The 16,470-nt window shown below is 36.2% G+C and overlaps 2 protein-coding genes and 1 pseudogene across 7 annotated transcripts; 2 read left to right on the top strand and 1 right to left on the bottom strand.

Moving 5' to 3' along the window:
• Positions 1–451: 451 nt before the first annotated feature.
• On the top strand, positions 452–2,742 carry LOC114184917 (probable polyol transporter 4). Its single transcript, XM_028072317.1, has 2 exons — positions 452–819; positions 1,104–2,742. The coding sequence occupies exons 1-2, from the start codon at positions 615–617 to the stop codon at positions 2,486–2,488; spliced, it is 1,590 nt and encodes a 529-aa protein (XP_027928118.1). The 5' UTR covers positions 452–614; the 3' UTR covers positions 2,489–2,742.
• Positions 2,743–3,419: 677 nt separating this feature from the next.
• LOC114184916 (protein STABILIZED1) lies at positions 3,420–10,171 on the bottom strand. Of its 6 annotated transcripts, XR_003604685.1 has the most exons (4): positions 6,878–10,171; positions 6,502–6,616; positions 6,373–6,418; positions 3,420–3,908 (listed from the first exon to the last, which is right to left on the bottom strand). XR_003604685.1 is itself a non-coding variant. In XM_028072312.1 (2 exons), the coding sequence occupies exon 1, from the start codon at positions 10,044–10,046 to the stop codon at positions 6,921–6,923; it is 3,126 nt and encodes a 1,041-aa protein (XP_027928113.1). In that variant the 5' UTR covers positions 10,047–10,171; the 3' UTR covers positions 3,420–3,908; positions 6,878–6,920. The 6 variants fall into 6 exon arrangements, 3 of the variants coding, with proteins under 3 accessions (XP_027928113.1, XP_027928114.1, XP_027928117.1); XR_003604684.1 differs by having other exon boundaries at positions 6,373–6,616; XR_003604686.1 differs by lacking the exon at positions 6,502–6,616.
• LOC114184720 lies at positions 3,664–4,957 on the top strand (annotated as a pseudogene).
• Positions 10,172–16,470: the final 6,299 nt, after the last annotated feature.

Here is a 16,470-nt window from a genome sequence, read left to right as displayed (position 1 = left end):
TCAGCTAACAATTTAACCTTCCATGGAGCAATTTGGATATTTAATAAAGAAAACAGAGTGATGAACATTGATACTAATGTGTGACTGACTATGTAAGTATTTTAATAGATTTAGGATGGCTTTTGATACTATATTTCAATTTTAAAGTAGATCTAAAGGAATCTTGCAAAATGAGATGACAATTCTCTTCCTTTTTACATCATGCTCTTTGTCTAAATTCACTACAACTTCTGTTGCTGTTGCTGTTGTTTTTCTAATAATTCAATTATGAATATTATATTTTATTTACAGTAATTGAATATAGCATGTTGATGTAGTTTATGGCCAAAATTCAGTAATTGGTCATCGTTATTAATGATTTTAAGAAGTTGCATTGAAAGCACCATTTAAACTTTGATAAGAAGGTCTCACGTGGAAGCAAATAAAATATGGAATTAGGCAGAGGGGTTTTTTTTTCTTCCATGACATAAAAAGTGCCCCCACTTGGTTCTCTCTCTTGTCCTTGCATACCTTAAGGTCAATCTTCATTTCCATGCCATGGTTTTGGTGATCTCATAAGTCAGATCCAACAGCAATTTCAGATTTCTGCAAGTTGCAAAGAAGCAAGAGACACTATGGGGTTCCAACAACATGGGAATAGGGAACTGGGGTTGTCTGCAATTGCTTTGGGATCAAAGAATGAATACAAGAGGATGCACTCCGAGCTTCCAGAGGGAGACGATGATGTTTTGCAACAGGAAGCAAGGAGGAACAGTACCAGGAAATATGTTATAGCATGTGCCACCTTTGCTTCTCTCAACAATGTCCTTCTCGGCTATGGTATGCTTGATTCGCTTACTTTTTCTGTGATTCATGAAAGAACTTCCAACATTTTCACCTTTGGACTTGAGAGTACTGATTTTTTATGCTGTTTTAAAACCATACCCAAATGAAAAATGTTAGCTTGTTCACACTATCCACCGATCAGAAAATCAATACTATTGTTTTCTTAAGATATGTATTGTAAACATTAACAAATTTATCGTACATAGCAACTTTATATTAAATAACAGTAAATTTGCAGTACAGAAACGTTTATATGAATTACTCTTGTCAACTGTCAGATGTTGGTGTGATGAGTGGAGCAGTTATATTTATTAAAGAAGATCTGAAGATATCAGAGGTGAAGGAGGAGTTTTTAGTAGGTATATTGAGTGTTATTTCTCTGCTTGGAAGTTTAGGTGGTGGAAGAACTTCAGATATTATTGGTAGGAAATGGACAATGGCTATAGCTGCAGTGATTTTTCAAATGGGTTCACTGATAATGACTCTTGCTCCTTCATTTTCAATGCTAATGGTTGGAAGATTTTTAGCTGGAGTTGGAATAGGATTCGGAGGCTTGATTGCCCCTATATACATTGCAGAGATATCACCAAACACCAGCAGAGGCTTTCTCACTACCTTCCCGGAGATTTTCATCAATCTAGGAATTTTGCTTGGTTATGTATCAAATTATGCTTTTTCAGGCTTCTCAGCACACATAAACTGGAGGATAATGCTTGCTGTGGGGATTTTGCCCTCAGTTTTCATTGGCTTTGCACTCTTCATCATTCCCGAGTCACCAAGGTGGTTGGTGATGCAGAACAGGATTGAAGAAGCAAGATCAGTGCTTCTGAAAACAAATGAAAGTGACAGCGAAGTGGAAGAGAGGCTAGCAGAAATACAGCAAGCAGCTGGTTTGGCCAATGGTGAAAACTATGAAGAGAAACCTGTGTGGTATGAACTCATGTTTCCTTCTCCTTCCCTTCGCAGAATGATGATCACAGGAATTGGGATTCAATGTTTTCAACAGATTTCTGGAATTGATGCAACTGTGTATTACAGTCCTGAGATTTTCAAAGCAGCTGGGATTGAAGACAATTCAAAACTCCTAGCTGCTACTGTTGCTGTAGGTGTGACAAAGACAGTTTTTATATTGGTAGCAATTGTTCTTATTGACAAAAAAGGTAGAAGGCCACTACTATTTGTAAGCACAATTGGGATGACAATTTGTTTGTTTGGCATAGGGGTTAGTCTTTCTTTGTTTTCACAAGGATCATTTGTGATTGCATTGGCAATTGTACTTGTTTGTGGGAATGTGGCTTTCTTTTCTGTTGGATTAGGCCCTGTGTGTTGGGTTTTGACATCTGAAATTTTCCCTTTAAGGGTACGTGCTCAAGCATCTTCACTTGGGGCTGTGGGAAATAGGGTGTGTAGTGGCCTTGTGGCTATGTCTTTTCTTTCTGTTTCACGTGCAATTACAGTGGGTGGAGCATTCTTTGTGTTTGCTGCTATTTCTTCTCTTGCCATTGTGTTTGTGTACGTGCTGGTTCCTGAGACCAAAGGGAAGTCATTGGAGCAGATAGAGCACATGTTTAAGAATGAACATGAGAGGCAAGGAAGTGAAATGGAGTTGGGAGATGTTGAAGTTCAACAACTTGTGCAGGACAAAACAATTTTGACAGATTAATTTATTAGCTCATGTTTCATATGCATGTGTTAAATTCTGGGAATGATCTTTCCACAACCACAGATTTGGGATATATCAGTAAGGGACAGAAGATAATATGAAAGGAAATTCCATTCTTACTACTAAGCTTTATCAGTTGTACGATCGTTAATCTTTTTTCTTGTTAACATGGAAAGAGAATTTTGACCAACGCAGTTCCAAACCATCATTGTTTATTATTTGAATGAATGTGATTGAGACGGAAATTCTTTTAACATATTGCTGGTGGAAAATCTGGTATTTCAAACACTTTTGTTGTTTTTTGCTTGGAAAACCATATGTCTTGCTTGATGTGTGAATTTCTGATGGACTTTTTATAAATCTCTCAATTTAATGGTTAGAATTCTTTGTTGGTCTACAAAAGAAGTTTAGGTAAAGCTTTAAAGTAAGCCTCAATTATTTTTCTTTTAAGCAGAAAATGCAGTTTTAATTGTAAAGTTATCATGGTGCTTGTGTTGTCTTGTTAAGAGAGGGTGTTATTGTACCTTGAAAGGGGTCTTGTAATTCGGACACTGGTGGGTGCTAGTTATTGATTGGGATGTTAAGTTATCAGCTTACATCAATTGTTTCTTCTTGATTCGTGATGAGATTTGAGATACTCGAGTTCATAATATAAAATACTTTTGGTCCAATATACTGTCAAGTCACCCCTCCTCAGCATCTCCCGGAATTAATTGTTTTGAGGATATATTGTGTGTTTTGAGGATATATTGTGTATTCAATCTCACGAAAGGGACACTTCTACATGAGAGTAATGTGTCATAAAAAAAGTTGAATATGTATGAGTGATGGACATCACAAGAATACTTTAAATACTTAGTTATATTTTTCTATTTATATAAAAAAAATATTAAACCAGAATGATTGGTATAATACCATAGTAATTACATAGTTTAATCAATTGCTCTGCAAGCTTATAATAAACATTCATTACATGAACATCAGTTTTTTGTATGATTTATCAAATGCCATAAAAGTATCTATTTGAAAAAACATAGTGCCTGAATATTCATTTTCATTTGTTGGTTTCTGCGCATACATATGTAAGGTTCTTCTTTTGTCGGACACCATTTTCTCCCATATAAATTCGGAGACCAAACAACAGAGTCTCGTAGAAGTGAAGGGACTAAAGCTCCATGTTCTTGGGATTGAAAGTGGTAGTAATTCCTTGAACACCCATATCAGAATATTGTTGAATGATTTTTCATCAAACTTCACTTTTAGTGACAATCCTATTGGTGCAGTTCAAAAGTATACATACAACAAATGCTGCAAATGCAGGCTACCGGGCTATTGCCTTTGATTTCAGAGTCTATGGACTTTCTGAGCAGCGGAGGCAGAAAAGGCCAACTTACTTGACCTTGATGATGCCGTGGTTCTTCTATAGATGCATTAAGCAATAGTTAGCAAGGTATACAAAATCTGCTACACAATACATAAACAATATCTCTCAAACTGCATAGTTTAATGATACACAATATACAATTCTGAAACTAAATTTTATCACCAAAATTTCCAATATGAACTTCGCACAAATATAAGCACCCGCGCAGTATAGAGAACAAGGTAGAAAACTGAAACCAACGGTTGCTTTATCTCCTATATTTTTGTCATTATATATCAAATGCAAAATGGGAATGACGATGCTCTTTATTCAATTGAAAACCTAGACTAATTTGCATGTGATTAAAAAATTGTCTGTATGCTATATCTGCTCTTTTACTCAAGTGAAAACCTCTGCTTGTTGGTTAGGACTTCCGTGCCATTACCGCGTACGTTGTAGCTCCTCTCCATTCAGACAAAGTTGCTTCTGTACAACCTTAGGCGTTCCACTGATATATTCAGGACCTCCCAAAAGGCTCCTATGTTATTAAGTGGCGGGTGTTAACTCTCCACCATCGTTTTCATCTCCCTCCCTGTCAATAATGAACTAATGATTAACTAAATTAAGAAGCCTGGCAGGGCAGCAGCAGATCTTGGCCGCTTTGATGTTTAGGTCAGTTACAAGGAACATCTACACAATCTTTTCTGGAAGTGAGATACCATTTGCGGGTAATAATCAGAAAATCATGGACTTGTATAACCCATCTACGCCCGTACCACCATGGTTCTCTGAGGAAGAATTGGCAACCTATGCATCACTATATGAACAATCTGGCTTCACATTTGCATTGAAGGTTCCATACAGGTAATCAGCTTCTCATAGTCCCACTACCTCTTTTAGAAATTTGGTAAAACTGGATATATTTTCCTAGGAAGAGAAAGACTATGTCTTAAAAGTCTTCTGGCATGAAGGACTACTTCCGAAGTGGGACAGTGAAACATTTTGTGCCAGACTTGGATTTATATTCCATAAGGAAGCCATTTTGTGAATGAACAATTTCCACAGGTGAACCTTTCATTGAATTCTTTAACAAACAAAGCATATGATGGTCTGACGCACTACTGCACAACAAGGGATTCTCTTGTGCTGGGATCATTTCTAAACCTCCTATTTCTAAGTAACTTGAACAAGTACTTATTTTATCAGAGCTTTAATCTATAGTCACAAATAAGCTAGATTGCTTTTTGATAAATACTATGTAATTCTTGTAGAATTTCTTGTTACCTTAGTAATCCAAACACTTCGGAATCTAAGTTGCTCCAGAATGCTGAATATCTTATATTTTGCTTGTTATTAAGTGTTCAGCAGTAATTAAAATCTGAAAACAGCACCAGGAAGTTTTATTAGACTTTTCCAAGAATAGTCCTTATTTCCTTTTGCTCAAGTTTGGCCTATTCGCCCAAATGTTTCATTATTATCAACTATGCCCCACTTAAACATGATCGGACTTAAATATCATGACTTAGTTTCAAGGATGGCGCCAATTCTAATCTTGGTATTTTAGATTATGCGATTAGAATTGATAGAAACGGCCCTGAATGACCTTTGATCATAATTGCTACTTGCCACAATAATTAGGCATTACTACCTTATGAATTGTGATCATATTTAGTTTCAGATGTTCAAGTCATCCTAATTTCACTATTTTAAACTATAATGGTTGACAGGACCAATTCTACCAATCCTAGACACTAACCAGTGATTAACCAGTAATTTTGTTTACAAATGTATATGTTCTATCCTCAACATTAACAAATCTCAATGATGATCTGCTACAGTGACTAAACAAGTCTAAACAAGTCCAAAAGCTAGATTTCGAGCGAATCCCTTTGCCTTAGTGCCCAATCGTACATGATTGCTGAAGTTGTTCTTACCCTGCATCATCCTACATCGCATTGAACTTCTACCTAATCCGCAGAAATTGTTTATCAACCCTAATCTGATAACCTAAGTCAGTTGGTCACTATGTACTGACCATTCTTTGCTACTGTAAACAATCCTGATGAAGCTATAGATCTATAATAGTACAACTCACCCTCAAAGTAGGCAGCCTTTTCATTTTCAATGAACAAAAACTTAAACCGCAAGTTCGGATCATGAAACTTGTTATAGAGGAGCATGGTTACTATGCAACTTGGTTCTGTGTTGCCACAAAGTTTCGGCAACAGATGTGGCAGCTCAGAAAATAACAGATTGCCTCAACGGAAAAGCTAGAGGGCAAAATGTATGGCAAATACACTAAAATGTGCTCAAAATCATGTTTAGCTAGGAAACCAAATGGAGATGGTGAGAAAATAGTAATGTTCAAATAAAAAGTCATCTCATGAGAAGACAATATAGCAGCCAAAGGTTACTCAACGTCTGGAGTGCCACTATACCACTATAGCGCACTGAATCATCAACGTTATATTTGAGAGAGATAAATATAAAGCAAAATACAAGAGGGAAATTAAGTGCATACAGGAACTCGGGTTATCTTTTTTGTCAGAAGAGCTGCACCAGTTTCACTACAGTTCAATTGTGACAAACAAATAATGAATGTCATGAAATTAGTATCAGAAAACTAAAACGAAAAATAACTTCACATAACTTGCTTTGAGGTTCGTTTGTGCACCCAAATACCCAGATGTTTCCTTTGCGTATCCAAGTACCGCTAAATTAGTTCGCTTGTTATAAGCTTGCCAACAGAACACTCAAAACACAAACTGGACAAAATACGGATTTTCAAGATTGATAGGAGAGGACAAGTTGAAGATTGTATGATACAAAAGAAATAAACTACAAAATCAGGTAGATGACAAAAGAGTAATACACAACAAAAATACAGAGTTACGGACAAAAGAAAAAAAAAAAGTCAGGAAATTTGAAGATGGATCAAACTAATATAAAAATTCCTTCATATTCTACATGAGACATATTCAAGTATAAATTATTGATGAATATTCAAAATTCTCTTCGAAACTAACCATTTATGGCACAGCTCAAGTGTGATGTTACAACCTCGGCAAATCAATGTTTATTATTCTCGGCTGCACTCTCTTCCTTCCCAAGTGCAACAACTACTTTCTTCAAAATGGATTCTGTTGGTTGATGAGAGTTCTCAACTGCCTTTGAGATTGCTTGCCATTTCTCTCCATGTTTTGGTTCAGCAGCAATACATCTCTTCAATACATCCTTCTGGTTCTCCTCAGTACCATGCTGCAGTTCAAATTTGTAGCACAATGCCCAGAAATCCCCGATGTCAGGAGCTAGCGTCACAGCCCGGTTCAACCAAGTCCTAGCTTTGTCCACCTTCCTATCATGCCAAAATAATTTGGCCACAGCAGCAATAACATGGGGATCATGGTCACATTTTTTGATGGCATCCACACTCTTTGTTTTACGCTGTGGACGTGGAACCATCTCAATTGATGCTGCCCACAGAATACCACTGTTAGGACACTCCTGCAACGCTTTTGCCATCAAAATATCAGCTTCTTTCTTATATCCATGCTTCAATTCCGCTCTAACAGCAGCTAGCCAGAGTTCAGGGTTTTGAGGATTCTTCTTTCTAGCCATTGTGAGAACTGCACGAGCTTTACTCAGCCCATTCATCTCCTCTTCAAGATTAGCAAGAGAAAGCCAAAGAGGTACAGAATTTGGACAGTTTTTCAGTCCAGATTCGTAGACCTTCTTTGCTTCCCTCATGTGATCAAGCCGTTTTCCAGTCTGATCAAGTCGCTTTGCATTCTCTGCAAGCTGTTCCTCTAGTTGGCCAAGCATGAGCCACAATTTAAAGAATGAAGGGAATTGCTTCAGACCTTCGTCTAACAATCTCCTTTCCTCTTCAATGTTCCCCAGCTCTCTCTCCACAATAGCTGATTTCATCCAGACTCTTTCTGTACCTCCTCTTTCTCTAGCTTTAGCCAACAACATCCTAGCTCTCTCAGGTTCGTGGTTTTCAAATTCTAACTTGAAAGCAGCAAGCCATATTTCCTCAGAATTGGGAATGGCAGCATAAGCTTCTTGGAGGATAGCACGAGCTGCAGGCACATCTCCAGCAAGCCACTTCTCTTTGGCACCCATAAGCCAAAGAACCTCAGCCTGTGGTCTGTAAGTAACTGCTTTGCGAAGTAATGCATCCAGAGATTCCCTGGTACCGTGACTCTTTTCCAGCTGCGCTGCTTTGAGCCATATGCTCTTTTTAGTTAAGAAGACTGTCAAAGCATGAGCATATATAGCTCTAGCAGTCTCAATAGAACCCCTTTTCTTGCATTCCTCTGCATCAGCAACCCATGTCCTCTTCCTATCTTCTTCTTCAACTCCAATCCCAATAGTATTATGTACTATTGCTTGGCAAGTTGCAACCGACCCAGCTCGCTCCGCCGCCTCTGCTTCCTTCATCCAAGCTTCTCTATCAATCACCAAACCTTCCCTCTGCAAAGCCCTTATACCCCTTTCAATGATCTTCCCAACCATGGAAGTATTGCCATTAGCTTCTTCCAACTTCGCAGCTGTTATCCAAATAGCTGGTTCCTTGGATAGCCTCTCCCTTGCCCTATTCAGAACCTTCTTAGCATTGTCATAAGTCTCCAACCTCGCAAGCGCAAGCCACAGTTCAACATGCAAAGGACAACACTCCACGGCCCTGTGAAGCAAAAGCCTAGCATCCTCCTCATTAGCAAGCTCCACAACGGCCTTCCACAGCCTAACCGAATCAGGAATGTGCTCCAACCCCTTCCTCAAAACCCTACTCCTGTTCGCATCATCATGCTCCAATTTTGCAGCCTGCATCCACAACTTCACTGAATTGGGAATCGACTTAACACCCCTTGCAATCACCGCCTTTGCCTCATCCGGATTAGCCAGTCTACAAGCCTCCAGCCACACATCCTCGTTCTTGGGACACTCCTCACACCCTTTCTGTATCAACTGCCTAGCTGCCTGAAGCTTTCCTGCCAACTCCTCCAGCCTTGCAGCAGCAATCCAGCCTGGAGGATGCTTCGGATTTGTCTGAGTTACACTTTTGAGCAGCAACCTAGCCTTCTTGAAATCCGAAATTTCAGCATCACTAGTAATCTTCATACTATTAAGCACGGTCAAATACCCCTTGGGGTCAACATTCGTCATCCCAGAAACCGAATCTGATAGCCTATCCAACTTCAAAGATAACACAGTACCTCTACCCTCACCCACGGCAGTCAAATCAGTAACTGGGGTTTGTGCCCATGGAGTCTCCGTTCCATTAGCAGCCCTACTCTTAGGATCCAACGCTGTGACATGCTCCTGTTCCTGCCTTGCCTTCTCGAGAAGAGTATCAGGCACAGGCACAAAACTCTCAAACCTCTTCTTCTTGTTCCTGGACGAATAACCCCCACTCTCGAACTTCTCAAGACTCTGCCAATCATCCGAAGAAAGAGTGTACAATTTCCTCTTCAAATCAGCAAACTGCTCGGTGATCTTAGGGTTTGAGGCCCGATATTTCTCAATCTCCTGCTTCAACCTGGCCTCCCTCCTATCCTTCCTTCGTGAATCCATCCTCTTGTCAATGGCTTCCCAAACCGCATCTGCTTCTTTGTCATCCTCATCGTATTCCGCAGAGGCGAACAATCCGACATCGTTCCCTTCAAACTCGTCGAACTTCTGATTCTCGTCATAGCCTTTATCCTCGCCCTCGTCGTCATCCTCCTCCTCTCCGGGCTTCCCTCGCCCCCGTCCGGCGCCGGCGGTTCCGCCAATAGTAGTGGCGGAGCGATCGGGGAGGTCAGGGGCGGCCCTTGCGGGACCAATATCGGAACGAGTGGTGAAGCCAGTGGCACCACGCCCAAGTCCGGCGACATAGTTGGGAGGAGGCTTGGAGTTGAGGAAATCGAAGCGGGGTTTGGGGACCGCCGGAGGATTGGTGCCACCGAGGAGGGGAATGTGAAGGGTTACGGTTGAGTAGGGTCCGACGCCGAGATCGGAGATGAGAACCGAATCATCGCCGTCGTCATTAGCGACTGCCAATCGGTGACTCTGAGAGAGGAAGAGGCGCTGTTGAGAAATTGGAAGGGTTAGGGTTTGTTGGATTGCTAGTTTGAGGTGATGGAGAGTGGTGGTGTTAGGGTTTACGTCTATGGCTAGGGTTTTGTGGTTGGGTGATGCGATAAACACCATGGTTATGGCTATGGTGTGGCTCAAGGAGAAATTCGTAACTATCGTTCTAGTACAACACGAAACAAACGAAGAACAAGACTGCAGAAAGATACATATATGTTAGACTTACACCGACTCAAAGTCCTTTAACGGAACTTGTCCTTAACTTATTGATTTGGGTCATGCTTATTTCTACTTTCATTTGTATTAAATAATTATATATAAATATATTTTAATAAACTTAATATTTTTAAAATAAATGTTAAAGCTCGATAAAAAAGTTATTAAATATGAAATATAATTATATATATATATATATATATATATTAAAACTAAGAATAGTCAAAATAATTTTTTAATGAGTATAAATTTTAATACAATATTTTATAGGGTTAATATTTTTTTTTCTTAAAATTGAAATTCGTTCATATCAAAATTTTATATATTTTGATCTTAAATTTTAAAAATAAAGGAATTGTCTTAAATACTTATGTATTTCTCATTTTCGTAATTTGTTGTCAATGGTCCTAATCTTTTTCAAATGTTTAAAATGATCTTCATTTTTTAAATTTATATTTAATTTGATCCTTTTGTGTCACTTCATTTAAATGATTAATGAAGCACTATACATGTGACATTGTTTATATTATATCTTCCATTTTGTTTACAGTGAGGTTGAGAAACTAGGTTTAAATTACAGATTTAAGGAAAACCTAATTAGGGATTTGGAGATTGGTGTTATTAGTAGAAAAGTGCTCCTGGGTGGAAAAACGTGATTTAGGGAAAACCTAATTATATTTGGATAGACATATATCATTAGACTTTGGATGAGACTTATCCCTTGCAATGAAGGTGTGAATCTTATTCTCAACCTCAAACCAATTACATCTTGGTGTCTTCTTCATGTCGTTTCCCTTCATTCTCAACCTCACTTCAACATCATTCCATCTTCCATCTTCCATCTGTTGCGAAGATGTTTGATATCAATACATATTTTCCTGAATTCTCTAGTGTGAATCCATTTACATTAATTATGGAAGTCCATAAAATTAGATCTCTCTTTTTTACATAATTAAATGTCTTTCTTAAGCTCTCCATATTCCCACAGTAAGCATATGTATCCAGTAGGGAGCTAGCAATTGGTCCCTCCAAGAAAAAACTTTCCTAATCAGAAACCCATGAATATCATTCCCTCTCTTCAACAAAGATAAAGTAGTAGTCGCAGATAGTGCACTATGAGAGCTACATAATCGAGATGAATTTCAAATTGGTTTAGAGTGTAGAAAAGTTCAAGAGCCTCCTCTCGAAATCTATTATGAACATAATAGGTAATCAGCATGACACCATGAATCTCACTTTTTCTACAATAGCACCAATCCCCAAATTCCTAATTAGGTTTTCCCTAAATCCCTAATTTAAACCTAGTTTTTCCACCCCCACTGTACACAAACAGTCCACGTAATAAATAAAATGGAAGATGTAATACAAATAGTGTCACTTGTACAACACTCTGTTACTTATTTAAACGGCGTGACACAAAATACTAAATTAAACACAAATTACAAAAATGATGATCATTTTAAACATTTGAAAAAAATTAGGATCATCAACAACAAACACAATGACTATATTCATTAACTTTTAAGTTTTAAATTTTAGAGACTAAAATGCATCAAAGTTTTAGATAAGTAATGATGAAAAGGACTACATCAAATATTTTTAAAATTTGAAAACTAACATGTATCACATTTTCAAACAAACAATTTCACATCATAGTTCAAACCTAAAATCATATTTAACCTCATTTTATAATATAAAATTCTTCAATTATATAAAATTATATTCTTTAAATTATAATTTTTTCCTAATCCTGACTACTTTTATTGACCAATCTTATGAACTTATCATTACAAATATAGCCAAGAAAATGAAAATAAACTAAGTCCAAAATTAAATTCAATAAACATAAACATTTATAAAAAAATATTTTTATAAACAATTTAGTAATTTCTAAAAAATAAAATTTTAAATAAAACTTTTATGTTAAAAATTATTTGTTTTATTAATATGATTTTTCTACGTAATTTCTTGAGTTTGAGAAATATTTTACATAATATTTTCCAAATTATAGTCATATATATATATATATAATATACTTTTTTTTCTCATACAAGTTATGAACTCTTTAATGATAATTTTAAATTTCAAGATTTATACCTATTAACGTAATGATATATATTAACCATCAAATAAATAAATAAATAAATAAATAAATAAATAAATATATATATATATATATTAATTAAGTGATCAGATTTATTGGGAAGATACATATTAACAATACTAATTATATTAATCATTTAGCTCATCATTTTCAATTACTATCCACAATTTTTTTTTATTTGTATTACATTTCGGTTTATTTATTTAAAACTACCGTCTTCGCATGAACAAGTAAAAAGATAATATTTCCATTAACACTTGTACGGATGAATTTCTTTTTACATTTTTTTAAGTAATGATAACAAAAGAAATTAAAATTGTGTAAATTATCAAACCTTTATTAGTAAGTTGGTCCTAATTACTTTTATAAACAAAATTTTGATGAACTAACACAAAATCGTTTTATATTTTTAAACTTTGACATGACTCAAGTTTTGGTTTCTAAATAATCGAAGTCATGATCATGGTATTTGAGTATATGATTTTAGTTCCTTGAAAAAACTAAAGTTATTTACTCAAATCACATGGTTATGTTTTGATTGCTTTAAAATCGAAACTTAAAGTAATCTGTTGAAAATATTTTAATATAATTTAAAACATAAATAAGTAAAATAAAAAATTTATTGTTACTCAAGTTTTCATGAACTTTCAATTTGATGGATTAATGTTATATTTCTTATTACAATTTAATCTCTTGTCTTACTTTTCTATCTATAAATGCATGGGAGAAACACACAACAAACACAAGAATCACTAGAGTTTTTCCAGAAGTGTTCTTATTTTCTCCTTTATACTATCTCTTAAAACAATAATGTCCATAAGGTTCGGAGATCCTTCGCTGCACTCGACCGATCTAAGAGGTTGTTGTACCTTGGGAGAGAAAGGTTGTTGTACCTTGGGAGAAAAACACATATGATTTGGTTTTGCCATGTGCAGTAGAAACGTTTTCTCTTTAAGGATAGCGTTATGTGTGTCTCACTCATGCTATTTCTATTTCTTACCTTCTTTATTTTTTATCTATTATTTATTATTGTTACAAGACTTATTGGGTATGTGATTAATATTATTTTATTCATTTACGTGTTAATATTATTATTGCTCTAATTATTATTATTATTTTATTATCAATAATATTATTTATTTAATCATTTTCTAACACTTCCAAAATTTTGAAAATGCCATAATATTTTTGAATTTTTTAATCTCTGTGTCAAAAAATAAGTTTTGATTTTACAAAGAATTGAATTTTATTCTTTACTAGGATTAATTTTTCATAAATTTTAGATCCCCACCAAAAGTATCTGTCTCATTATGCCGCCATGAACTCCTTTGTTTTCCTCTGCAATAGGAAAAAAAGGAACGCCAGTGTCATTCCCAACCTTTCTCCATTACCATTGTGAACGCGAAAGTTGCTCCATTCTCTTCCCTTGCATTCTCTTCCCTTCTCTTATTATTACGATGCAAACACTGTTGTATGGAACTTTTCCTCGCGAGAGGCTCGTTCTTTTTGTTAAGAAAATATTAATCAAAATAAATAAATTATTATTATTATTTAAGCACGACAAAGATATAAATAATAGAAAATTCATCAAGTTAAACAAATAATAACAATATGAGACAAAAATATAAATGAAGAAAATGTTAGAAAGAATTTGGTTTGAAGCATACACAACATTGTTACTAGAGATAAAACACCCATACTACACAAGGCAAAATAAAATATTTATATGTATTTTATTTTCAAAATATAATAATCTGTCAGATTGACCAAGTGTAACGAAAAATCTCTAAACCATATGAACACTGATGTTTTAAAAGACAATATAAAATAAAATACTGAAAATAGTTATATATATATAAGTTATTATTTTGTTGTGTTTGTAGTGTCTTCATCTCATGCAAATAACTCAGGTAAAAGAGAGTATAATATAAGTAAATTGTAATAAATTTAATTAAATAAAATAGTAATTGGTAATAAAGTTCAAATCACTATAATCCATAAATAATATTTATCCGTAAAATAATAATTCATAAAAATATGAATAACAACAGAGTATTTTATTTATTTATTAAATTATATTAAATATTTTTAATACTTTCCTCTTTGTTTCTTTTGTTTCGTAAGCCTTGATTTCTAATGTAAACATTTCATATCCAAATTCTTCATGCGAGACGCATCACTCCACTTCGTCGTTGCATAACTTGGTCACCACTGACGTCTTTTCTTAGTCATTCCTTTAAAAATGTGAAACATGAATTCGTTCTGCAATCTTTTCCCTTTCCTTGCCACGAAAATGTCGTTCTCATCTCCTCGCCACTACACGTAAATAATTTCACATACTATTTCAAATTATTAAATAATTCGTTGTCTTTCCTGCATTTAAATAATTTCAAATTATTTTTGTTTTATTTAACATATAAACTTTGGTTGGAAAAATTAAATTTTATCTATGAAGAATATGCTTTAATTCATAACTGAAATCTAAAGTTTATTTTTTATCCTATTTGAGTGTGTTTCGGTTTGAGAATCGAGAGTAGAAATTAAAAAATAATCGGAATCAACACCCTCTTTTGCAATAGTGTAAATTATAAAAAATTATCAAAAGTACAGTAGATATATAAAACTAACAACAATACTTGTTGTTTTTTATAAAGAGTATATTGACATTAAAATTAAACTAAAACTTATATTATTTGGGAATATGAATTCAACCTTTAGTGAATAAAAATTTATATTGTTGTGAATTTGTGTGAATGTATACTTAGATGACATATAAATATCACAATTTAATATTATAACGTCCCATTTAATTATTAAACTAAATTAAAGGAAACGTCACGCGATAAAGTATAACAGCGTAGTCTTGGGGTCCTTAACGCAATCCCTACAACCTGGCACACCACGATGCCGACATAAAACAGATGCCAATCTAACAAAGAGTGTAGAGTAAGAAATCATAAGATGATACAGGGGTCGTAGCCCTAAAGAAATCATGAATAAAATGACTCCAGCCCAGATGGCTAAGCTGATGAATCGCCATTACCTTGCCGACCACGAGAATCTCGCCCATCTGCTCCCATCAACCAAGTCGATGATCATCGCAAGAAGAACAGCCACATACATCACAACCATGCAACAGAACGGGTAAGCTAGAGCCAACAACATATTCATCATACAGTCAAATATATTTTCACCATCTCATATCCACATAGCAACCAAACATGTTATGACTCTTCATTCAATACACTACGACTCGACTCGACTCATCCGGATACGTATAACTTGGTCGGATTCAGCGGATGCTTGCACTTGTGGTGGATACCTCTGCTCGACCCTGAGCTGCTCGATCCTGAGCTATGTGTTACAAGTGTGACGATAAATCAAATCTCCCTCACCACAAGGTTAGCCCTTACTGGATTTCAGGCCTCCTGCTACTCTCACCACAGGAGTCAGTCCGTTCTAGGTGAGACTAACTGGCTCCTCAAAGTGTTAGGATCCTTACCTAGTTATACAGATGGGGCACCACCATGGACACCCACTAACAGGGGCCATGGGATTACGTCCCGACCACTGAAGCGTAGCCCCGAAGGTCTCACCTAGAGACCCCAAGGAATTACACGCTGACACGGACCAACATTTACAAAAACAGCAGTAGGAGAACATCAAAGATCATGTTTGCAATTCCATACCCTTCCCTGAGATTTGTTCCTCATACACCTCACATTTCGGATCCATGCATTTGATCATCACCACCCCATGAATCTAGGGCCTCATCTCGTATCATTAACGTGTTCCTTTAGTTCCAAACCTTTCATACATTTCACATGCCAATAACATACCCAACCCGTCATACACAATTCGCGATTCATGCCAAGCACGCATAATACTCCATTATATACATGTTCCTCATCATACAATTCACACCCAAACCAACATTAATCATCCAAGAATAAACAAACACTCAAACAGCGCACTGCCTCGCCCAATCCCTCGCTTAGGCTGAGGGGTCTCGCTCAAGCGAGACGTGCTCACTCAGGCGAGCCCCCCCCTTCGCCTAGGCGAGGGTTCGATGAGCACTCAGGGAACATCACGGGATCTCGCTTAGGCGAGACCCCTCTCGCCTGGGCGAGGTGTTCCCTCGCTCAAAAGTTCGAGCAGGTCGCCTGGGTGACCTTTCGTGCAATAGCCCTAGGCGAGCTCCCTGTTTCATCTCGCCTAGGC

The sequence above is a fragment of the Vigna unguiculata genome, chromosome 5 (assembly GCF_004118075.2).
Source record: "Vigna unguiculata cultivar IT97K-499-35 chromosome 5, ASM411807v1, whole genome shotgun sequence".
Lineage (NCBI taxonomy): Eukaryota > Viridiplantae > Streptophyta > Magnoliopsida > Fabales > Fabaceae > Vigna > Vigna unguiculata.
The sequence above is the reverse complement of the archived record's forward strand: the minus strand, read 5'-3'. Positions and strand labels throughout refer to the sequence as shown.

Excerpts from the sequence above, each read along its gene's own strand:
- LOC114184916 (XM_028072312.1), bottom strand. The coding sequence starts at position 10,046 with ATGGTGTTTATCGCATCACCCAACCACAAAACCCTAGCCATAGACGTA.
- LOC114184917 (XM_028072317.1), top strand. The coding sequence starts at position 615 with ATGGGGTTCCAACAACATGGGAATAGGGAACTGGGGTTGTCTGCAATT. Across the intron at positions 820-1,103 it reads CAATGTCCTTCTCGGCTATG|ATGTTGGTGTGATGAGTGGA; the intron begins GTATGCTTGATT and ends GTCAACTGTCAG.